Raw genomic sequence first — 23697 nt, 5'->3', positions numbered from 1 at the left:
ATCCACACCTCTCTGCCTGAATTCCCCAGAAGAGTGCTCAGAATAGAGGTTGATAGGTCCGTTTCCAAGTGAAATCCAGATTGGAGGGCTTGGGAACCTCATCAGATGCCACGGCGAGTAGAGTGGAGTAAGTACGGGGCGTGTGGATGCCAGAGCCCATGGCTCTTCCTTTTCACGTGCTGCTCCCGCTCTGCCTTCCCTGTGGGGTGGGTGGTCCTGGCCTTCTCACGGAAACCTTGCCGAGGTGCGGTCTCAGGGACAGCAGCGAAAGCCCAGGGTTCCAACCTCATTAGCAGTCATGGAAACAGGTCACAACAACTACCAGGGCCTCAGTTTCCTCATCTGCGAAGTGGGGACCAAATTCCATGTCTGTTCTTAAAGGGGCTCTGTGGGAATCGGAGCAGGTGATGTGACTGGGAACGCGGTTGGCACCAGGGCCCTAGGTGGACGTATGCTCAGGGCCTGAGCTCCTCTCTCTTTGCCTCCTGCCACCCCCTGCCTAAATGGGACCCCAGGTAGAGCTCAAGCTGAGCTTTCCTGTCTAAGAGAATGGGCATCAGAGTGGGTTGATCTGGGTTTTCTCTCTCTTGTCACTTAGCAGTGTATGTGTGACCTTCCGTAAGACACCTTGACTTCTTTGATCCTTGGTTTCCTGTCCATCACTGCGAGATGGACCACTTTGTCAGACTCTTCATCTTCAGCCAGCCAAGTCCATTTGGTGTTTGTCCTTAATTTTGGTCTCATTCCTCCCGCACTCCAGGAGCTGGTGCGCTGGGGACGGCTGTGGTGTGGTGTGTCCGCAGACCCCCTTTCTCCCTCGTGTAGAATCATTGTCTCCTTCCGTTCACCTGTGCTCTGCACTAAGCTGTGTAGAACACATGCTTGTTGCAGGGCCTGTGCGGGGCTGCAATACAGCTATGGACCAGGCGGACCCGCTGGGTGTCTGCTAGGGTTCTGCTCGGAACCATGGAGAAGTTCATGTGACAGAAAGCTCCCTGAATGATGCACCCGGGCAGGCCTGACTAGGAGACGGCGTTAACTCTGTGGACCTGACTGCTGGTCAGCGAGGCCTGACAGGGAGTGGGCTGCAGGGGGCCGGAGTGGGCGGGCTTCAGTGGCCATGGGACTTGTAATGTTTATCTGGGGTTCTCTCATCCATGGTGCCTCCCAGGGGGCTCTGGGGGGAGCTAGGACCCCCTGTGCCTTGAGTCTCAGCTCTGCCATTGACCCCTTGGCTGTCCTCGAGCCTCTGGTCCTTTCTGAGACGGGTTTTTGTTTTTGTTTTTTTCCCCACTTCCTAGCATAGCAGGTGTTAGTACATCTTGCAAACAAACCTGCTTTGGAAACTGTGAAGTCCTCACACAGGTGTAAGGGGGCATTGTGGCCTCAGGCCACGAAGGATTGGGGGTGACTCATGAAAATACATACAGGGAGTTCCTGTCGTGGCTCAGTGGTAACAAACCCGACCAGTATCCATGAGGATTCGGGTTCAATCCCTGGCCTTGCTCAGTGGGTTAAGGATCTGGCGTTGCCATGAGCCGTGGTGTATGTTACAGATGCAGCTCGGATCCAGCATTGCTGTGGCCATGGTATAGGCTGGTAGCTTCAACTCCTATTGGACCCCTAGCCTGGGAACCTCTGTATGCCTCGGGTGTGGCCCTAAAAAGAAAAAACAAGACTATACACGTAGTAGTTGGGCTAGAGGGAAATTATTAGTGAAAGGATAGAAGCAAGGTTGACAGTTACCACCAAGAACTTCACCTGCTGTGTCTTCCTGAACATGTGTACAGGGAGAGAGTCTGCTTGCTTGACTCTGAATTCTTCCTGGCCGCCTGAGCAGAGACAAGGTTAGATAGTTGGTTCACAGTGTCCTCCAGGTATTAGGGAGAAAGTGTGGAAAAGCATGATTTTCTCCCTGCACGGAGGCTGACTTGGGCAGGACCACCATGCATGTTGGTAACCACTTGTCTGTCTTGTTTACAGGTCTCCTGGAAGCATTGGCAATGAACTTGAGAATCCAGCCCAGAGTGGTCTGAAGCTGTCAGAGGAAGCAGAGGGAGTCCTGGGGAAGATGGCCATGGCCCCAAGCCCTTCCCTGGCTCAGGTGTACACCAGCCCCGTGGCAGTGGCCGTGTGGGAATGGCAGGATGGGCTGGGCACCTGGCACCCTTACAGTGCTACTGTCTGCAGCTACATAGAGCAGCAGTTTGTCCAACAGAAGGGCCAGCGCTTTGGGCTGGGGAGCCTGGCCCACAGCATCCCCTTGGGCCAAGCTGACCCCTCGCTGGCCCCTTACATCATCGACCTCCCCAGCTGGACGCAGTTCCGCCAGGACACTGGTAAGACACTTTCTGCCTCTAGTATGTGTCTAAGTGCCTGCTTCAGACTGGGCATTGGGCTAGGTGTTGAGGGCACAGAATTGATGCTGAGGGTCCTCCTGCCCCTGAAACAGTCAGGAGGCGGCTGTTGTGAGTGATAGGTAACACAGGTGTGAGTTTACCTGCTTAGTGGTAGAGGGTGTCTTGTGGATGCAGTGCAGAGGCCCTCCCAGCCCCTTTCCTCCTTGTCTTCCAAACCAGAAATACATGCTTGCGTCGGCAGAGTTGAGAGGGTCTGGCTGGCGGCAGGCAGGCCAGCCAGCATGGAGGTGGCACGGCATGCTAGTTAAGAGGGCCTGGCATTGAGTTCTGGCTTTTGTGTGATAGCTGGGTCACCTGGGCGGGTTACTTCACTTTCCTGTGCACCTGGGCAGGTTACTTCACTTTCTTGTTTCTTTTGTGTGTGGGTGTGTGCGTGTGTTTTGTTTTGTTTTGCTTTGCTTTGCTTTGCTTTTTTAGGGCTGCAGTCGCAGCATATGGAAGTTCCCAGGCTAGGGATCGAATCAGAGCTGTAGCTGCCAGCCTACACCACAGCCGCAGCAATGCCGAATCCTTAACCCACTGAGTGAGGCCAGGGATCGAACCCACAACCTCATGGTTATTAGTCAGGTTCGTTAACCGCTGAGCCACAAAAGGAACTCCCTGTGTGTGTGTTTTGATCAGTATTACTGAGAATGGGGCTACCAGCTTCTTCCCAGGTCTGTCCCCTGTTGTCTGAATCAGTGGTTCTCAACTGGGGGTGATTTTGTCTTCTAGGACGTGGAACAGTGTCTGCAGACATTGTTGATTGTCAGGACTCTGGGGCGGGACTACATTGTAGGCTGTCTAGCCGCATCCCTGGCCTTTGTAGGTACAGGACTGTAGGGAGAGGTTGATTTGAAGTTTGAGCTCAGGTGGCCTGGTCACCAGGAAGGGCTGGACAGACCAGGAGGGCAGCAGGTCTTACAGGGCTTTTCCATCCCTTGAAGGGACTTCAGCTTTTCTCCTGAAAGGAGGAGCCCTGAGAGGGTTTGGGCAGAGTGACGCCATCCGATTTGGGGCGTAAGAGTCTCTCTCTAGCTGTGGATGGAGGCAGGGCCGTGGTCGAGGTCCAGGGCAATTGCAATGATCACCTTTTGGCAAGTGCTGTTGGAAGCGTGGCTCAAAGGGATTTTTTCTTTCTCGCCTTAATCTTCAGGTTTGGTTTATTAATATAAGCTAACCACAGGTGTTTCCTAATAGTTGCTGCCTGAGAAGTCCAAGGGAATGGTACAGCCATGAAAGAGAATTGGGCAACAGTTAATAATGAGTTTTACAAAGCTTTAGAGACCTAAGAAATACTTACAGCATCATACATGAAAATGGGAGAAGTTTTCAGTATGGCTGTCAGCCTCACCTGAATGTACCTGCTTAGGAGACAGAGACGAGATGGGAAGGAATACACTGCAGTGGAAATTACCTGCTTTCCTCTGGGTGTGGCTGGACTATGGATGATTTGATTTTCTTCAGACATTTTGTTTTCAGTTTTTTAAATCAGGCTACATAGGTTTTATCATTAGGAATATATATATTTAATTATAGCTGACTTACAGCATTATGCCAGTTTTTCCTATACAGCAGAAGTGACTCAGTTATACATGTACAAACACACCATACATTCTTTTTTTTTGTCTTTTTTTGCCTAGAAAGGGCCACTCCTATGGCATATGGACATTCCCAGGCTAGGGGTCCAGTTGGAGCCATAGCCACCGGCCTACGCCAGAGCCACAGCAACGCGGGATCCAAGCCACGTCTGCCACCTACACTACAGCTCACGGCAACACCGGATCCTTAACCCACTGAGCAAGGCCAGGGATCGAACCTTCAATCTCATGGTTCCTAGTCAGATTCGTTAACCACTGAGCCACGATGGGAACTCCTCCACACACATTCTCTTATATGTTATTTTCCATCATGGTCTATCCCAGGAGATTGGATATAGTTCCCTGTGCTCTACAGTAGGACCTTGTTGCTTATCCGTTCTAAATGGACTCGTTTGGCTACTAACCCCAAACACCCAGTTCCTCCCACTCCCTCCTCCCACCCTGTTGTCAGTCACAGATGTGTTCTGTATGTCTGGGAGTCTGTTTCTGTTTTGTAGATAGGTTCATGTCTTTTTTCAGCCACACCCTTGGCATATGGAAGTTTCTGGGCCAGGGATCAATCCAAGCCAGAGCTGTGACCTACACCACAGCTGTAGCAATGCCAGATACTTAACCCACTGTGCTAGGCAGAGATAGAACTAGCACCTCCATAGAGACAAGCTAGATCGTTAACCCGCTGCACCACAGTGGGAACTCCCGTGTGTGTGTCATATTTTAGTTTTCACGTCTGTGACCTACACCATAGCTCACGGCAATGCCGATCACTCACACACTGAGCAGGGCCAGGGATCGAACCCACATTCTCATGTATACTAGTTGGATTTGTTTCCGCTGCACAACGACGGGAACTTCCCATGTGTCATATTTTATTTTATTTATTTATTTAGTTGTTTGTCCTCTTAGGGCCGTTCCGACAGCATATGGAGGTCCCCAGGCTAGGGGTCCAATTGGAGCTGTTGGTACCAGCCTACCCCAGATCTGATCCGTGTCTGCAACTTACACCACAGCTCATAGCAATGCTGGACCCTTAACCCACTGAGCAAGGCCAAGGATTGAACCCGCCACCTCATGGTTCCTAGTCGGATTTGTTTCCGCTGCGCCACAACAGGAACTCTCCATGTGTCGTATTTTAGATTCCACATACAAGGGCTATCATGTGGTGTTTGTCTTTCTCTTTCTGACTTACTTCAGTTAGGGTGATAATCTCTAGTTGCTCATTAGGAATATTCTGTGAAGCCTCCTGGAGTCTGAGCCACAGCTGGTCTTTGACCTGCATCTGCAGCGTCCCCCAGTCCTGCTGAGAAGCGCTGGTCCCCCTCTGCCATCTTGATCCCTTTGGTCCACAGTTTCTTTGCATAGAGCTCTCTGCCCTTCACCCCAAATTTGGAGAAATGATCAATGCCAGCCTTTAAGTCAAACAGCAGCATGATATACACTGTGATCATGTTGTTTTACTTTGGTTGCAGGTAAAAAATAATTTTTAAACTCTCTTTGTTTTGGAGGTGGGGTTGTCTAGCAGATTAGCCATTTACATGTAATACTCCTTTTAAAACAGGCACCATGCGGGCTGTGCGGAGGCACCTGTTTCCGCAGCACTCAGCCCCAGGCCGGGGCATCGTCTGGGAGTGGCTGAGTGATGAAGGCTCCTGGACACCCTATGAAGCCAGCATCTGTGACTACCTGGAGCAGCAGGTGGCCAGGGGCAACCAGCTCGTGGACTTGGCTCCTCTGGGGTACAACTACACTGTCAACTATGCCACCCACACGCAGACCAACAAGACCTCCAGCTTCTGCCGGAGCGTGCGGCGCCAAGCAGGGCCCCCTTACCCAGTCACCACCATCATCGCTCCACCAGGCCACACAGGAGTGGCCTGCTCTTGCCATCAGTGCCTCAGCGGCGGGGGAACTGGCCCTGTGTCAGGCCGCTACCGCCACTCCATGACCAGCCTCCCCGCCTACCCTGTCCCCCAGCCCCCCCACAGGACTGCTGTTGTTTTGGGGGCCCACCAGGCCTTTGCTCCATACAACAAGCCCTCGCTCTCTGGGGCCAGGTCTGCGCCTAGGCTGAACACCACCAACCCCTGGGCTGGGGCACCACCCTCCCTGGGGAACCAGCCCATCTACCGCTCCAGCCTGTCCCACCTGGGACCACAGCACCAGCCCCTGGGACCGTCCACGGCCGGCGGCGCCAGGTATCTTGGCTGCCCGTGCGCCTCATCCGCAGGCTGGGGGTTCTGCTCTTCTTTCGCTGGGAAGACTCCCCCAAACGCCTGACGACCCGACTCCTGCCGCTTTGGCTGTCCCTGCTGTGCCTTCTCCTTTGCATGAGTCACGTGGTGTCTGGGAGCCACAGCCGTCCACAGCCTTGTGTCCCACAGAGCCTCCCCAACCTCTGGCACTTGAGTGCTGGTGGTTGACACGGACTAAAACCAGCAATCATTTCGTTAACTCGGGGGCTCTGGGCTCTGAGCAGTTAACAGCATTTTGGCTGTGCCTGTGCACCTGAGAATGTCATTGACTCCTCTGTGTGCCAGGCACTGAGGTCACAGACGTGGAAGGTTCAGTCTTCTCCCCAAGCTCACGGACTCCTCTAAGGAAAGGCTGTGAGGCCAGTTTTGAGGCTTAAAAGCTGGTTGAGGAGAGGGCAAAATACTAATGAGTGGTGGGGGCTGGTAGTGGCAGTAGGGGGCCCAGGACAGCGGCTGTGCTGGTGCAGGCCAGTGTTTCGTAGGACACCTTGAGAAAGCTGATGACATGGGCCCCATCCAGACCAGGTGGCACTTGAAAGTGAAGAAGGTCCTGGAGTGACCAGTGGTGGCTGCTCCTGGGGTGCTCAAGAGAACTGTCCTGACGAGGGGCCTTGTCACAGATCATTATCCAGAGCTTTGGGCCTGGAGAATATTTCTAGAATTCAGAATGTTAGCTGGGGTTGGGGCTGATTTCTGAGAGGGTGACCTGGGTAGGTGGTGACAAGTGTGGACCTGTGCCCGCCCTGTTCCCCAGGATGTCAGCATCTTGGTGCCACCTCGCTCACCCAGCCTCATCCTGGCCACCTGACCTCAGGGAGGGCCGAAGCTTCCCTGTGTGGCTGAGACCTTCTCGGCTCTTTGGGTCTCTGGAATTTTGTCCAGCTAGGTTTCAGAGAACCCTTCCCACTAAGACAGTGACATATGCCCCTCACCAAGCACATGTTCTAGCCAGGCCTGTTGAGCAGGCTGTGTGAGTGATTTCACGAATCCTTGTAACTGCCGCGTGTAGGTGGTGTCCCCAGCTTAAAGGGCAGCACAGCCAGGACGTGGCAGAGCCGGGGTCAAACCCGGGCCCCTCGCGGGCCGTGGGAGGCACGTGGCGTTGTCGAAGCTGTCTTACAGGCAGCCTGAGAGGAGGGCAGGGCACTGCCTGAGGGATGCGTGCAGAGGCCCCGGTCCACAGAGGAAAGGACGGCCCCGCAGGTCCAGGTGTCTTCTCTCTCGGGGAGTTGGGGCCTGGGGATCGGAGATCCTCCTGGGAATTGGGAACAGGGAGGTATCACTTGAGGCTGCCCTGTGGCCTTTCACAGGGGCATGAGCAGGCTGGGCTCTGTGCCAGCCTAGCCCCTCCCGGCCCCGGGAGGCCCCTTCCAGTCCTGGGTCAGTCTAGCTTGGAGGAAACCACATCATGTCTGCCAGCCCAGAAGAGTTATCAGCAAGGCCAGAGCTGCTTTTAGGACTAAGACCGCCTTGCCTAGCCCCCTGGGGCTTAGGCTCTTCCAGGATAATTGAGGCGAGTTTCTAGATGGTTCTAGAGGTGGGATTCTGGGATTGAGCAGGTGACTCGTGGGCTTTGTTGCTTTCTCCTTGTACAGGACGCCCGATGGTCTCCCCTGCTCTTTCTCTGGGCTCTCCCTCCCCAGTCTGAGGGCCCGCGAAGCTGCTGAGGTGGGTCCCGTGGTGCCGTCCGGGCAGGTTACGGAAGGGAAGGCAGCCGGGCCATGCGTGTCGCTGCTTGCCCTGCATGCCCTGCCTTGTAAACCAGGAGGGAACCGGGCCAGCCGGCTCCTTTGGCTGAAACAGCCTCAGCAGGGCCTGCCTTCTGAAGGGGGTGTCCCCCCTTGACCTCCTCCAGTTCTTCGGAGCAGGAGGCTGGAATTCACTGGCCCAGGCCAGTCCCTGCTTTAAAAGTCAAGGTCTGATGTGTAGTGCAGCCTCTGCAGGTAACCCTTCTCTAATGGCTCTCGCAGAGCCAGAGGGGGCTTGTAAACCCCTGACCTCTTCACCCGGCAGGACTGGAGGATTGAAAACACTGGGCGCTTTGGTCTCCTAGCAGCTGTGGTATAGCTCTCGAAGCCAAGTGAATGTCAGTAGCCTTAGGTGAAAGTGTGTGTGTGTGTGTGTGTGTAGGAGAAGGCGGTGGGGACTGGGGATGCTGTATTTACTGGTAGCTGCTGGGAAGGACATGTGAGTGAGTGAAATCAAAATTTTTGGTTTTTTTTTTCAAACCCACATAGTTTCAAATCCCTTCTTGCTCAATCTGGGTAAAACCTTGGCTCACTGACTGCCTGGTGCCTCAGGAGGCTTTCTGAGTAAGCAGTAATCCATGGAGAAGATACATGATTTGTCATGAAGCTGCTAGGTTTAAGTCAATTTCCTGGTAGCTGAAGTCTATCCCTTTAAGCACCAAACTTTGTGTGTTAATGCTGTTGGATGGAAAACTTGCCAAAATGTGTCATACACGCTCTTGTTTCTTTAATAGAGGGCATGCCCGCTGGTTTAGCATTTTGATGACTCGGGGTGGTGATTATGGCCAGCCGTCTACCGTGCCTTGGTGTGGCCAGGCCTCCGGGTGCTTTGCCCCTGCACTAACCCAGCCTGGGAAGAGGGCTCTGTTTGCTTTGCTCTGCTGTGCTCTCGTTGCTGCTGTCCTCCCAGCCTCGGAACGCACCTGCCGCCTCCTGCTCTGTGCCAGGATCTTTAGACTAGTGTGCCGGGGTCCTGGGTTCCAGGGGCATCGTGCTCCTGACTCAGTGTAGGCCCTCGGCTCGGCTCTGTTCAGTTTCTCCCGGCTCTTTTTTCCCCTCTTCAGGTCGAGGAATTGGGCGGGTCTGCTTCTGCAGTTTGCTTTTGCTCTGACATGGCTGTGGTTTTTCAGGGTTTGGCGAGGACCCTGCAGCTCCTCCAGAGCCACCTTGCTCCTCTGAGAACTGGGAACAATGGGCATTTGGGTCGGGCTGCAGACGGAGCCTCGCAGCCACCATGGGGGCCTTCGGGAATGATCCTCGTCTTAGAGAAAGTGAAGCTCAGAAAGGACTGGACAAGCCCCAGGGACACAGCTTTAAGCCCCAGGCTCCGCATCTTAACCCTCCTTGTACTTCCCGTGCTCAGAGGTTGCCTGGTGGGTGGCAGCTGTGGGGCACTGGAGGAAGGCTTTGAATGCCTGGCCCTCCCGCCTCCTAGCTCTTTCCCTTGCTTGGGACTGTCAAATCCTGCATGTAGAAGACTAGAACGCTTCCTGTCTTGTGTTCTCAGCTCCATTTGGAAGCTCCAGGAAATGGGCCCAAACGGAAATGGCAGGGAGGGCCTAGTAGGTAGAGCCAGGAGCCCGGCAGGTGGGAGGGAATTCTCCAAAGGGCACTTCTTGTGCAAATGGTGCCTCTCCTCGGGACAATCTGCCCGTTTGAACCCTTAGAGGACGGTGTAGGGGGAATCAGTGACCTCCGAGGTTCTGTGCACCACTGAGAGTCCCTGTCTTGGGAACCCCTGGATCCTTTTACTGCTGGGTTCCTTCTGATCACAGCACAGAATTGTATGGGGAGGAGCAGGGAAAAGTCACAGGGGAAGTGACAACATCAGGAGACCCCTAAGCAGATAGACCTTGGTCATGGTTCCTGGCCCCAGTGCCAGAGTGAGCTTCCCATTGGCCTTCCTGCTTGTCTGCTTTCTGCTCTTGTTCTTGGTGCTGGAAGCTAAAACTGGGCCTTCTCCCTTAGCTACGTGCCTCTCCCTGGCAAAGGAAGAGCCCACCTCCCAGCCCCCACAGGGCCAGTGTACCCAGCCTGCTGAGTAGCCCAGTGGAGTGGTAGAGCCAAGCTTCGGCTTTCCAGCTTCCTGCCTAAGGGCTGAAGTGCAGTGCTCCCTAGGTAGAGCTGGCTTGGGAGAGGAAGGATGCTTTGCAGAGCTCGATCTCCTCAAATTCCTTCACTTCTAGAACCTGAGAATTGGAGAAATAGGCTCAGGAAGGGGGCGGGTCCTAATTTGTGGTCTCAAATTAGAGTTCAGTGGGACCAGAAACTTAGGCCGGGTGTCCTTTCCCGTTGCATTATCCGATTGCTCCAGATCCAGCTCCATTGTTCTCTTGGGGCTGAGAGTAGGTGAGGGTGGCAGGAAGCATGGCCACACAGGTTATTCTGTTTGGGGAGTGCGGTCCAGAAATGAAAACCAGTGCCAGCTAGCATGAAGTTCTCTGATTTGGATTTGAAGCAGCCAGCTCCCTGTAGTGTCCACCCATGAGATCTGTGACTCATGGCTGGTGTAGGGGAGGCTCTGGGGCAGCTTCCAGAAGCATTTCCTGTAACCAGGTTCTGGGTAGTCTGCTGGCAGCTGGAGGGGCGGCACATCAGACCGGAGCCATCCTTCATTTCCCGAGCGCCTTCCCAGTTCCTGGCTCCAGGCTGGGTCCAGTGGAACAGAGAGAAACGTGCCCAGGCCCTGCCCTGGGGGAGCTCCATTGTAGGGGCTGCATAGAAGGGTTTCCCAACAACTCTTGTTACTGCGTTATCTTTAACGTGGGTAGGGCTGGATTGGAGGACACAGTAACCAGGAGGGGGAGGAGGTGGCAGGCACCTTGGTCCATCTGCAGAAGCTCTTCTCCACTGCAGGGCTCCCCGAAAACCATGATGGCATGGGTTTATTACCATTTAAAAATATGGCCTAAAACCAAGAGAGACTCAAATGTAGTCACTGTGGGAAGCAAGACCTTCATTTAAAAAAATAAAATAAAATTTTGGAGTTCCCTTTGTGGTGCAACGGAAACAAATCCGACTAGGAACCATGAGGTTGTGAGTTTGATCCCTGGCCTCGCTCAGTGGGTTAAGGATCCGGCGTTGCCATGAGCTGTGGTGTAGGTCACAGATGCAGCTCAGATCTGGCGTTGCTGTGGCTGTGGTGTAGGCTGGCAGCTGTAGCTCTGATTGGACCCCTCTCTTGGAAACCTCCATATCTAGCACGTGTGGCCCTAAAAAGAAAAAAAGAAAGAAAAAAAAAGATAAAATTTCCCTTTATTTTGAACTAATTTTGGATTTATGGAAAAAAGAAAAGACAGAGTTTTTCCATAACAGGTTACTTGACTTCTCATGTTAACATCTTTCACAACTGTAGTGCAGTTGTCAGAACCAGAGAAGCGCCGTGAGCGCAGGGCTATTAGCTAGACTTTTCCAATGTTCACCAGTTTTTCCCATTCTCATTCTGTCCCATGATCCACTTTGCATCCATTGATCATTTCTCCTCCTCCTCCTGTGGGTAAAACAGTTCCTCAGTCCTTCTTCCTCTGCTATAACCTTGACACTTTCGAAGAGTTACTTTGTCGAATGTCCCTTAGTTTAAGTTCATCAGATGTTTTCTCGTGATTGGACTGGGGTCATGCCGTTTTGGCAGGAATTACAAAAGGTGCTATTTCCTTTTCACCATCTTTGCTTGGGGCTCCTGACGTTGGTGGGTCTAACTCCTGGTGGAGTTGGTCTCCATCACTTGGAGTGGTTTTTGCTGGATTTCCCCTCCTCAGGTACCATAGAGCCCTCGTTTTGGTGAAGCTGGTGCTTACAGGTCTTGTGGGATTGTTCGCAGAGCGTCTGCATCGTCCAGGACAGCATCTTCTGACAGTCCAGGCTTCACTCTTGTAGAAAGACTTTGTAGAAAGAGAGACCTTGTAGGAGTTCCCATTGTGGCTCAGTGGTTAACGAATCTGACTAGGAACCATGAGGTTGCAGGTTCAATCCCTGGCCTTGCTCAGTGTGTTGGGGATCTGGCATTGCCGTGAGCTGTGGTGTAGGTCACAGATGTGGCTCAGATCCCATGTTGCTGTGACTGTGGCATAGACCAGTGGCTACAGCTCCGATTAGACCCCTAGCCTGGGAACCTCCATATGCTGCGGGAGTGGCCCAAGAAATGGCAAAAAGACAAAAAGACAAAAAAAAAAAAAAAGAAAGAAAAAGAAAGACCTTATAGAAAGCTGAGGCCTATCCCTAGTGGTGTTCTTTCGTGTCCCTGCCCCGTCCCTGCTGCTGTGCCTTCCCCGCCCCAGTTCCTGACTTGGAGTTGGATTTCTGTCCCCCGATGTTCACAGAGCAAAGGATAGCGGGCCAGATTCAGGTTCTCTAGGTTAGTTCAGCTCTCTTTGCTCCAGCTTCCAGATGCTCTTCCTCAGGATCTTTACTTTAGGGAAGGAAAAAGCCAGAAGGGCTCTCTGGCACAGGGGCAGCTGCAGGAAGTGAAACCGCAGAGGGGCCTGGCCGCACCAGCGAGCTCCTCTCTCAGTGTTTCTATAGCTCCCGTTTCGCTAAGTCAGCTCCACACATTAAGCTTTGCTCTCTCTTCTCCCCAAGTGCCTACCTCCCCAGCGGTCCAGCAAGCAGCCCTGGGAGCGTCCCCGCCACGGTGCCCGTGCAGATGCCGAAGCCCAGCAGGGTCCAGCAAGCCCTCGCAGGTAGGCAGGCTGCCCCCCCGCCCCCTCCCCAGTCCACGTTCCAGAACAGACTGTGTCCGGCAGGGGCAGGACCTGGAGCGGGTGGAGAATGGGGTGGGGGGATGGGGAGATGGCGGGGGTTGGGGGGGAGTCTTGTTACCCTCTGTTCTCATGGAAACCCAAAGGGGCTCCTTGGGGGGCCGTGCCTCTTTTTGGTGATGGGGCCCCCCCCAGTGAGGGAGCTGATGCTTGCTTACTTTTCTCAGTGTGGGAGGGTCATGCCTGATGATACGGTGTCCAGGGATGGACTTGCCCGACCTTTGACCTTTTCACGTTGCCCTGAATTCCGATCTGAGAGTCACTTTCCTGTCCCCAGAATGCTTTCGGCATCTCCCTAAAGGGGCCCCCTGAGGAACTCATGGAACTATTTTGGCTGGAGTTAACATTTTCAATAAGTGGCTTTTGTGTCTCGGTAGATATTTTGTTAACCAAGTTGTATTTAAAGTTCCTTCTGTGGGTAGTAGGAAGCCACGGAGAGTTACTGTTTAACTCACGGGCAGTGTAGACTGTTACATGAAGGTGGACCGAGGCGCGTGGTGAACCGCCATCATTTAAAGGTTGAGGCCGGGGGTGAGCTGGCCAGTGTTGGACACGTCACTGGGGTAGCACAGGTGGGTCTGGCCTGGAGGCAGGAGACCCCCCTGTGGAGCCGGGCTTTGTGCCTCAGCTGAGCCATGGGGGTGGACGGAGGTGGAGACTTCTGACTTGGTGACTGGATTGCTCGTGAGAGGGAAGGAACAGAACGGGCCTGGTGTCCAGCTGCTGGGGGAGCTGGGTCATCGTACTTAAGGAGCGAGGACTAGGGGCTTTGCCTGTGTGTTAACTCACTTCATCCTGGTATCAGCTCTCTGGGGGAGGAACTCTTATTCCTATTTTATGTTTGAGGAACCCGAGGCTCGGAGAACTCCAGAAACCTCCCAAGGGCAGCCAGCCAGCCCTCGCAGAGCTGGGCTTCCACCCAGGCTTTCTCGACCTCAGGAACTGGGCTGCTGGTCATGACACTGTGCTGCTCCTGGGGGGGTGATGGCTGTGGCCGAAGACAGGCAGCTGTCCCAGAGGCAGGGGAGCTTGGATGTGCGGCTCAGAAAGCAGTCGGGGCTGCCCCGCCCGGGGTGCATGTGAGCTTACAGCGACCGGGCGGGGCGGGAGGGATGCCGGGAAGAAGAGCCCTTGAAGGACACGGAAAGATGAGTCAGAGGGAATTGGGAGCAAAGATGTGGTGTTTGGAAAGTTCCTGCCCAGTGTGTCGTCTCGTGGCATCAGATGCCATAGGTGATTCAGGTCTCCGCGTGTGCGTGTGTGTGGTGCTGGTCTTGTTGGAGAAAGGTGGTGGGTGAAGGGCCCAGCCTGCAGGTGCCCAGTTCCATTCAGCTGCGCAGTCGCTAAGGCTTTAATCCAGATGCTGAGATCACCTGTCCGCGCAGCTTGGAAGCGGTCTGGGTGCTGAGCTGCCCTCGAGACTGCGGACCTGCTCTGGGCCATGTGCCATGTTGTCCTCTGTGTCCCCTTGGCTCTCAGAGCAACCCTGGAGGCAGGCATTTTAACCTCCACTTACTCCTCAGGAAAGCAGACCCCAAAGGTTTAGGAACTCAGTCCTGGCGAGGAAAGAGTAGATGAGCCAGTGGCCAGACGCCGCCTCCCCTGAAGTCCCGGCGCGGCCTTGAACCTGTTGCTGGGGCCGCTGTGTAGGGCGCCAGGGAACCGAGATCCCGGGGCCGCCCCCAGGAAGCAGGTCTGGAGACACGTCTCAACTGGGCGAGATTGTGGGTTCCGTTGTGGATTTGGGGACACGCTGGGCGCCCTGAGGTGAGCACCTGGGCACAGGGCTTTGCAGGTAGGTTGACATCCAGGGCCGTGCGGTGGAAGGACGTGTGGCCCTCTGTGCTGGTGGAGGGGCCACCTCCATGTCAGCCGCTGTGCCTCAGGTGACAGCTTTGCTGGCTGCGCCCGACCCGCGCCTCTCCGTAGCCATCAGGTGGAATGGGCTCCGGCCCTGCCCCTGTGAGGGAGGAGGAGCGTCTGCATTTTACGCCGCCACCACCTGCCCAGGACCAGTCAGCCAGGGAGGAGTGGTGCTGGCCTTGAACCCAGCTTGCTAAGGCCCCAGCTGGAGGAGGGCAGGATTGGACCCGAGCCCTGGTCCTCGACGACAGGCTGATGCTGGCCGTCGGAAAGGGGGTGTTCACATCTGTGCATGGGGCTGCCGGCCGCTCCAGCAGGTGGAGACGAGGGCAGGAAATCCGTGGCTGTCCGAGCTCTTCGGTGATTTGGGGATAGTAGGAGTTTGCAGGGGGCTGTCCCTAAGCCCTGCTGCTGGGGAAGATGTGATGGCCCCTCTTGTGTCCCCACTGCTTGTCCACTGGATGTGGCTTTTGTGAATTGTTGGTTGTGGGGTGATTTTCACTCTTTTCCATGAGGCTGACCTGCAGGGTGAGGGCTGCTTCTCCGTGGGTGTCTGAGTTGAGACTCCTGCATCTGTGGCTTGAATTTGGGTTGCGGGTCCTACATTGATGAGGCCCGACCTCTCGAGGGGCTGACGCAGTGGCAGACAGGGACACCTGTGATCCCCTGTGAGCAGGCACTGCTGGGGTGCTTGGTAGGTGGCAGACAGTCAGTCCTAGAGACAGATACGTGGGTCATTTCCAGTGGTAAGAAAGGAGCAGAGTGAGGAGATGGAGTTTAGGGACGCGGCTGTTTTAGGTGGGGGTCAGGGAGGGGCAGCCATGCGGAGAGGTCTGGTGGGTGTTGGGGGCAGTGGTCACGGTCAGTGCAGAGCTCCAGGGTTCTCCTACAGAATTGTCCCCTTTCTTTCTATCTGCCCCGGGGCCTGCTTGTCACTCGGTCCACTGACGTTTAGGTCCCAAAGGAACCCACATTTGTGCTCAGAAACAACCTCAAGACACCGGTCTCATCCCATTAGCTGCTGAGCGGGTGCCCAGGGTCCAGCACTTTGGTGTCCCCTATGGAGTGACCGCCACAACACAGCCTGTGCTGCCCAGGCCGGTGGCCTCTGCTTCTGCCTCCGACTGGGTGCATTTGCCTCACGAGAGCCTCTGTTCTCTGCTGGAGGCCACGGGGAGCCGGATGGGTCCCGAGGCCCGCCTTCCCCTTGCTGCTCTGGATCGCCTCTGGAGCCGGCAGCATGTCCACCTCTTCTGTCCTTTGGGCGCCAGCCCGATCTGAGCGCCCAGAAAACTCCCCCAGGGAGGTGCCCAAGGAGAAGCCTGGAGGTCCCCTCCCTGGGGGAGGAGGTGCTTTGGAGCCAGACCAGGACAGTGAGGATTGGGTGGTACTGTGGGCAGCAGGGTGGGCTGAGGGTGTGGCAAGAACAGGGGCTTCCGCGGGAGGACATGTTGTGTTCCAGGTCCTCAGGCCGTGCGGGTGAGGGTCCAGCCAGGACGTGTAGAGCACCCTGCTAGGTGAGGCAGCTCCTTGCAGGCCTCAGGAGGGGGTGACAGGATTGGACGGTCCATTCAGCGCGGCTGCCTGCTGCAGCTCCTCTCTGTGGGCTGTCCCCGTGCTCCGGCCCCAGGCACAGGGCCTGTTTGAACCATGGCCCAGGGGAGCCAGAGAAGGAAGCCACGGCCTGGGACCTTAGCTGCTCCGGAGCAGTGGTCCCAGGGGCCTTGGGGACGCCTCGGTGGGGGAGCAGGCCCAGGGACAGCGTTCTCACTTGCCCGCCCTGGCAATGGCAGTGAAGGCACCTAGACAGGCCGGGCGGGGCGTGGAAGATAGGCAGTGCTCCGACTGCGGGCAGGGTGACCAGGGCAAGGGGACACGGCCGGGGGAGCACAGAGGGAGGACTGCGCTCCAGACCCCGCCCGCACTTCTGTAGCTTGGCTGTGCCCTTCTCTGTCGCCCCTCTGCTCTCCTTCCTTGCTCCTGGCATGGAGAGGTGCCCACCCAGAATTGTTCAGGAGGCCTCCTGGGGTGGCGTTCTGCCCTCTGCCCTCCTGAAGCAATGGCCTGCACCCTGCATGCTCTGGGCACGGCCTGGTGGTTGCTTGTACAGACCCCTTGGAGCTGGGGGTCAGGGCTCCCACGAGCTGGGCGTTTCACTGGTTCCTGACCCCGAGCTTAGACCTGTGGCCCCCATAGGCCCCGGCAGCCTCGAGTGGCCGGATGCCACAGGAAGATGGCGGGGCCTGATGGCCAAGGACAGTGCCACCTGGATGCAGCCGGGGTTTGTGGAGGTCATGTGCCGAACGACTCCTAACGTTTCTCCCCCTCTGCATGTCTGATCTCGCACCCCGTGTAGGCATGACGAGTATTCTGATGTCAGCCATTGGACTCCCTGTGTGTCTTAGCCGCGCACCCCAGCCCGCCAGCCCTCCCGCCTCCTGTCTGGCCTCTAAAAGTCACAGCTCAGTTAAAAGATTGAGGAAAATGTCCATGAAAGGTAGTTCCTGCTCACAAATACTCTCTGGCCTCTGCTCAGCCTCCTGCGAGCCTTGCTGCCTCTGACTCTCCCGCACCGATGCTCTTCTCTGACCCCTTGGCCCTTTGCCGCTTCCTCTGCCTGCGGGGGATGGGCTCGGTGGCCCTACCCCCTGCCCTGCAGCAGAGGTGCCCGGGAATCTGCTTTCCGCTGAGACCCAGAGCTCAGGCCTGTCTTCCTGGCGCAGTTGGTGTGCCAGGGGCCTGTTCTTGAAGATTTGGCGACTCTGTACACACAGGTTCGGGGAGCAGCCTGGATCAGGGGGACGAGACAGGGGGCCAGCCTCTGTCTTAGGAAGGGCCAGCCCATGTAGGGCTGCTTTGGAGAAGCCTCCCATGACCACTGCCCTGCCCGTCACCTGGCCAGGGATGAAAGGGTTTCGGAACTGTTGGAAGGTGCTGTGAGTTTTAACAAAGACTCACGTGGAGGGGCCTGTGGGTAGTAAGTTCTAAACCTGCCATTTCTAAAGTTGATGGTGGCTTTGCCTCTATCCTTGGGCCAGAAGGCTGTGACCTGCAGGATGGTGTGAGAGGGAGCCTGGCTCTGGTTCAGCCAGGCCCGGGTTTTGATCTGGGCTCCTGCGTGCACCGGCTCTCTGATCTCGCGCAAGCACCCCCATTCCCGAGGGAGTGCCCCCTGCCTGGCAGATTGGTTGTGGGAGGAATAGGAAGTAAATACATGTGGGAAGTGCCTGGCATGTAGTTTTGTGGTTGCTCTGATGCCATCTGATGGTTCACCGTGTGTCTAACTCCCACCCTGCAGGGGAGGAGGGAGACCCAGGGAGGGGTGGGACTTAACCTGCCCAGCACCTCCCCCCACCCACCAGTTGCTCCAGCTCTGCTCCCCCTTCTCACTCTGCCTTGGAGCCAGAGCTGGACCTGTGGGCAGGGTACACTGGTAGCTTCCTGAGGCACTTGGCTTTGCCCGGGGAAGACACAGGCTCTCAGGAGACCCTCTGGCCTCCCTGGGCTCGGATGTCCCTTTCCTGAGGTAGGAGGTCACCCAGCTGGTCCCCTTTGAGAAGAGGGCCTCGTGGAGGGTGACCCCTGGTTCTGAAAGGCTGCCTGGGCGTGGGCGGGCAGGAGAGGAAGCGGGTGATGAGCAGGGCCTCCTCAGAAGGTTCCTGGGGTTCAGCTGGAGATGGGCCTGTCGCCACCTGGCTTTTCTAGAAGGCCTCTCCCTGCAATCTGAGTAGCATCCCAGCTACCAGGGTGGCCGTCTGATGCCAGTGCTCACTGCGCTTTTGTCTGGCTCTGTCCCCAGTGACCAGAGCCGGGGTCCTAAGTCTGTGTGAGGGGTGTGTGGGGTCTGCCCTCGCCTGTAGCTGCCTTTGGGGTCACAGCTGGGTTGGAATTAGGTCTCCACTTTTTCGATGAGGAAACAGATTCAAAGGTGTCCTGATTTGGTCCCAGTCTAAGAGCCAGAAACCAACCCAGTGTCACCTGGTCCCAGCCTCTCTGCTGTCACCTGGCCTTCTCTAGTCTAGAGGGAGCTCAGCTGTTGAGGCTTCAGGCTTGTGAGTCTTTGCAGCCACAGGCTAACGGCCATGAGCTTGGGCTCACACCACGGCCCCTCTGGTCTTAGAGGCTGGGACCAGGAGCTCCCCCTGACCTTGAGGCAGGATGGGGGGCCCTGCCAGGGTCCCTCTTCCAGCCTGTGCTGGTCCCCTGGTCCCTCCCCTCTGCTTCCACGTGGGCTTTGCTGCCACTCTGTGATTCTGCCTCGGCCATGCCGATTCTCTCTCTAGCTGGGGGAGCATCTGGTCCCTGGGGTGGGGCCTGTTGCGTGCGGGCTCAGCGTTACGGAGGTACAAACACGGCAGAGTGGGGAGAGCTGCGGGCCACTTAGGAAGCAAGGAGCTGAGCCACACCCCACAGTCCAGGGACAGGCCCAAGAAGACTGGGTGGCGGTGGGGGGGGGGGCAGTCTGCAGCGAGCGTGCACAGGGATGCCTGCGCAGGACTACATGCTGAGTCTGAAAACTTACTCCTCTTGCTCCTGAGACTTTCGTCTGAGAATAATGAAAGTTGAGTAAAACATGGTGGCCAGGACATGCGCCAGAGGACGTGTTATAGAAGCTCCTGCGTGTCCTCTGAAGCCTGGTGCAGTTTCCTGAGCAGAGGTGCGCAGGGGCATGACCGAGGCACCACCCAGGGCTCCTGAGGGCTGCGGCCGGCTGTGCTCTCTGCGCCTCTTCTCCGGGGCTTCTGGGCCAGGCCCCCAGCAGGCGGGTCAGGAAGCGCTCCGGCGGCAGAGCTCTGGAGTGTTCCGAGCCTGGCCCAGGTCTCTCCTCTCCTGCACGCTAACCTTCCCCTCTGAGCCCCTAACATCCCTCCCGGCAGCTTGGACCTCCCTGTCTCCTTCCTCTCTCGTTCCAGCATCTCCAGTTTGTTCTCAGGACACCACTTATGTTCTTCTCTCTCCTAGGAGGGCCTCCAAAGCCAGAGCCAGAGCAAGTGATAAAAAACTATACTGAAGAGCTGAAGGTGGCCCCGGATGAGGTGCGTGTCATGGGAGCCACGCTGCTTGTGGTTTTGTTTGGAAACAACGGGTGGCTCCAGGCGACCAGCCTGTCCTCTGCTGGAAGGTGCTTCCCGAGGAGCCTCTGGCCTTGTCTGAAGGGCCAGTCAGGGTTCCTGTGGCTGACACAGCCTGCCAGCACCCCCGTCATGGCTTCTACCAGGAGCCGGACCTCTCTGTTGAGCCTCATTTTGGGGCAATGGCACCACTTTTCTCTGATTTGAACAGAGAAAAGTGTTCAGAGAATCTGGAGGGGTGGGTTCAAGGTCAGTGGTGCCAGTCCCGAGCACAGACTCTCTTACCTCTTCCTCCTGCAAGTCGAGGGCATGGGAAGCACCTGGTTGGTAAAGGTTTGGGCAGAAACCTGCAAGTCACGTCAGCCCCTCCCTCCAGCCCAGTCTGCACCCTCCTTCACGGCAGCTGTCTGTCTCTCTCCCTCTGCCGTTGTGCTCATCTGCCACCGCTGGGCTGCTTCCCTTCCAAACCACTGTCCCCAGAGCCAACCCGTGGCCACGATGACTTAGCACACCCTGCTCACAGCCCCTCAGCCTGGCTCCTGACATGGGAGACAAAGCCCAGCCCCCCAGCGTCGCTGTCAGAGTTTCTGGGATCTGGTCCTCTCCCTCTCATCTCCTATGCCCTGGTCACCCCCTGCCCTGCAGGTGCAGCATCCTCCCAACCAGGTGCTGGCTCAGGCTTCAGAATTTTCTCCCCCCTACACGGGACGTCCCGTGCTTGTGCAGCTGACAAGTTCCCTTTTCCCTGGCAGAGCACAGCATTGAGGGCCTCTGCCCTTCTTTCCCTTCTGGCCGGCTATGCTGCTGCCATCTCGGCCTGCGCTTCAGGTAGCGCACTGGTCCCCATGCTTAGTGCCGCCGGTAGCCCTGAGCCCTCTGCGGGCAGATCCCGGGACGACTCTGTGTTCCCAGTCTCTGGCACAAACAGCTGTTGAATTGACGTAGGCTGGGATCCAGCGTTTTGGCAGATGAAGGCCTTGTCCTGCAGGACTTGCCCCTTGTGGCGCAGGGGCCATGGGTGAGCGTGCTCACGTTGGGTCTCACTCCAGGACTGCATCATCTGTATGGAGAAGCTCTCTGTGGCATCTGGGTACAGCGACGTGACTGACAGCAAGACCATCGGGCCCATGGCCGTGGGCCGCCTGGCCAAGTGCAGCCATGCCTTCCACTTGCTCTGCCTGCTGGCCATGTACTGCAATGGGAACAAGGTACCCATGACACCCCTAGGGTGGGGCTGGGGTGGGGTCAGAGTCTCCTGCCCACAGCCCATCCTGGTCCTGCTGCACATGAGCAGGTGACTAGGGCTGCTCTGTGCGGGGCCCAGAGCGGGCTTGGAGGCAGCCTCGAGATGTCTGCCACCCTGGCCCTGGAGCAGGATGCAGCCTAGGGTGGCAGGTGATGCCCAGCTGCCCTGCTTTTGGTATAGTTGAGCCAGAGTGGACAGAGGGTGGGGGGATAGAGAGAACCAGGGCATGTGGTGGGCCTTCAGCCTGTACCCCCATGTACTATGTACCAGGCAGGATGCTAGCATCAGCAATCCATCAGTCACAGGATTTTCTATGTGATTTTTTTTTTTTTTTTTTTTTTTTTTTTGCTTTTTGCTTTTTAGGAAGTTCCTGTGGCATATGGAAGTTCCCACGCTAGGGATCGAATCGGAGTTACAGCTGCCAGCCTATACCACAACCACAGTGACGTGGGATCTGAACCGCTTCTGCGACGTATACCACAGCTCACAGCAATGCCAGATCCCCAGCCAACTGAGTGAGGCCAGGGATTGAACCCTCATCCTCGTGGATACTAGTCGGATTTGTTTCTGTGAGCCACAATGGGAACTCCTTCTGTTCAATTTTAAACAAGACTGCGCAGACTTTTGCTCTTAAACATAATTTTTCTACCTGATGCCAATCTCCAGGTACGTTACTCCTTTAATGACAATTGTATAATGAGTTTCTGGGGTAAAACTTAGCTTTCCAAGGAGGCTGCTGGAATCGAGTTTCTGTGCTAGGAGGCTGCCTGAGAGTCAGGCAACATGCCTGGGACCTGCCATGTGATTGGAGGCCAAACCTGTGTCCCTGCAGACCTCTTTCCATGTAGACAGTAGGGTGGCTGGGCCTGGGTGCCCTCTCAGGGCCCCGGCTCAGTCCTCAGCATTCTGCCTTGTCCCAGGATGGAAGCTTGCAGTGTCCTTCCTGCAAAACCATCTACGGGGAGAAAACTGGGACCCAGCCCCGGGGGAAGATGGAAGTGTTCACGTTCCAGGTGTCCCTCCCTGGCCACGAGGACTGCGGGACGATACTCATCGTGTACAACATTCCCCACGGCATTCAGGTGAGGGGCTCCTCGGATCTTCCTGGGGTCAGTCCTCTTGGGTGTTCTTCCTGTGCCACTCCTCTCCCAGCAGTCTGCCCCCGGCTCACTGTGAGAACACCCCAGCTACCAGGTCAGGCTACCAGCAACCAGGAGACACTAGTGCTAGAGGCCAGCACCAGCTCTTAAGGTTGCAGAAGCGAAAAGATGGTCCTGGCCTTTTTCTGAGCCAAGGAGGGCTTCCTGGAGGCAGAGGCATCTGAGCTGGACTTGTACTCGGGGGAAGGCCAGCAAGCATCTAAGCAGGAGGAACGCTTCTGTTGAAGGGTGGGCTGGCTGGCTGGGGAGCCCATGGGCAGGAACCTGTCTGGGGACAGAGCACGGGGTGGGGAGGTGCCCACAGTGAGGCCTGACGGCTGTTGAGGGCCCGGCTCAGTGGCCAGATCCAGGCCCGTGTGGGGTACACAGAGACAGGGAGCCAAGCCGCAGGTCCTAGTGGAGACCCAGAGCCCTGGCCCCTGAGGTCTCTGCCGTGGACTGGGGGACCCTGGTGCCTGGGCAGGTTGGGAAGACACGGCAGTGGGACCAGGCGTCTGATGGGCTGTCCCTCTGTTTTGTCTCATTACGGGCTTTTCGCTGGTTGCCCTCCCATTCTTCTCCGGGGCTCAGAGTGAACTTTGGCAACATTCCGCACAGCACTGGAGCCACCGGGTGGGAGGGGAGTTTGGACTTGGACCCGGTGTGGCCGAGGGCAGACACTGCCAGGCGCTGTTCTGGCCCCAGCCTTTGTCCCGCCTGCTGCCGCTGTCTCAGCAACCCCGCTCTGGCCACTTCCAGGGCGAGCCGTGGAGGGGCTGTGTGCCTAAGGGAGGGTGTCAGGAAGGCCCAGTCATCCAGTCCAGAGAGCCCAGTGCCCAGAGGGTCACCAGCGAAGTGGCAGCTTCTGTCCCTGCCTCTGATGGGTTCCAGTCTCATGAGGGCAACGGAGGGTTAGCAGGAGGAGCGGCACAGGTTCAGCGAGGGCGGCCGTGGGGAGGGCATGTTCATGGTGGGTTTTCAGATAAGATGTGACGGCAGTTGCTATGGTCACTTGAGCGCAGGGGTAGCCCTGCCTGGAAGCCCAAGGGGTGAGACTGGCGCCCATGTCCGAGCACCTCTGCGGTGGGCAGGCCCTTGGGCTCCATTCCCAGCATCTGTGTTCCTCCTGCAGGGCCCGGAGCACCCCAACCCTGGAAAGCCGTTCACCGCTAGAGGGTTTCCCCGCCAGTGCTACCTTCCAGACAACGCCCAGGGCCGCAAGGTAAGAGGAGCGGCCCCTGCTGGCACGTGCAGGGAGAGGCCAGTGGGCTGGGGAGGGCCTGGCTTGGCAGCTGCACTGGCTCTGCCTCTGCTCCCCTTCCTGCTGTGACAAGAGGGGACAAGGCCTGGGGACAGCTGGAGTGTGGGCCGCCCCTTCCCAGGAACTGCTGTGGGTTAGGCATCCCGACTTCACAGGCGCTCCAGTGGGAGGACAGGCGTCTCCCCACAGCCGAGCGTGACGGGATGGGGAGGGACCGGGGCCACTTTACCCTGGGTGATCAGGGGTGGCCTGCAGAGCCACCTCTCCCCTGAGACCTGAGTTGGGACTTTGCAGCTCTGAGAAGGCCGGGAGGAGCGTTCCAGGCAGACAGAGCATCCAGCGCAGCAGCGGCCTTGGAGTGG

General features: G+C 56.7%; 1 protein-coding gene across 14 annotated transcripts in view; it reads left to right on the top strand.

Moving 5' to 3' along the window:
* DTX2 (deltex E3 ubiquitin ligase 2) overlaps positions 1-23697 on the top strand; it is a 45281-nt gene that overhangs the window by 11130 nt on the left and 10454 nt on the right. For 8 of the 14 annotated variants that reach the window (XM_021086279.1, XM_021086277.1, XM_013995516.2 and 5 more), the window contains 8 exons: positions 1984-2339; positions 5556-6192; positions 12576-12676; positions 16974-17114; positions 19580-19653; positions 20739-20897; positions 21856-22017; positions 23207-23296. In XM_021086279.1, the coding sequence (XP_020941938.1) occupies positions 2072-2339; positions 5556-6192; positions 12576-12676; positions 16974-17114; positions 19580-19653; positions 20739-20897; positions 21856-22017; positions 23207-23296 (1632 nt within the window). In that variant the 5' untranslated portion in view covers positions 1984-2071. Of the gene's footprint in view, positions 1-29; positions 128-1613; positions 1848-1983; positions 2340-5555; positions 6193-12575; positions 12677-16973; positions 17115-19579; positions 19654-20738; positions 20898-21855; positions 22018-23206; positions 23297-23697 lie in introns of those variants that run through there. The other 6 variants (XM_021086280.1, XM_013995513.2, XM_013995514.2 and 3 more) reach the window with 3 other exon arrangements.

This window comes from Sus scrofa, chromosome 3, assembly GCF_000003025.6.
Source record: "Sus scrofa isolate TJ Tabasco breed Duroc chromosome 3, Sscrofa11.1, whole genome shotgun sequence".
Lineage (NCBI taxonomy): Eukaryota > Metazoa > Chordata > Mammalia > Artiodactyla > Suidae > Sus > Sus scrofa.
This window is presented reverse-complemented; position numbering and strand designations above follow the sequence as displayed.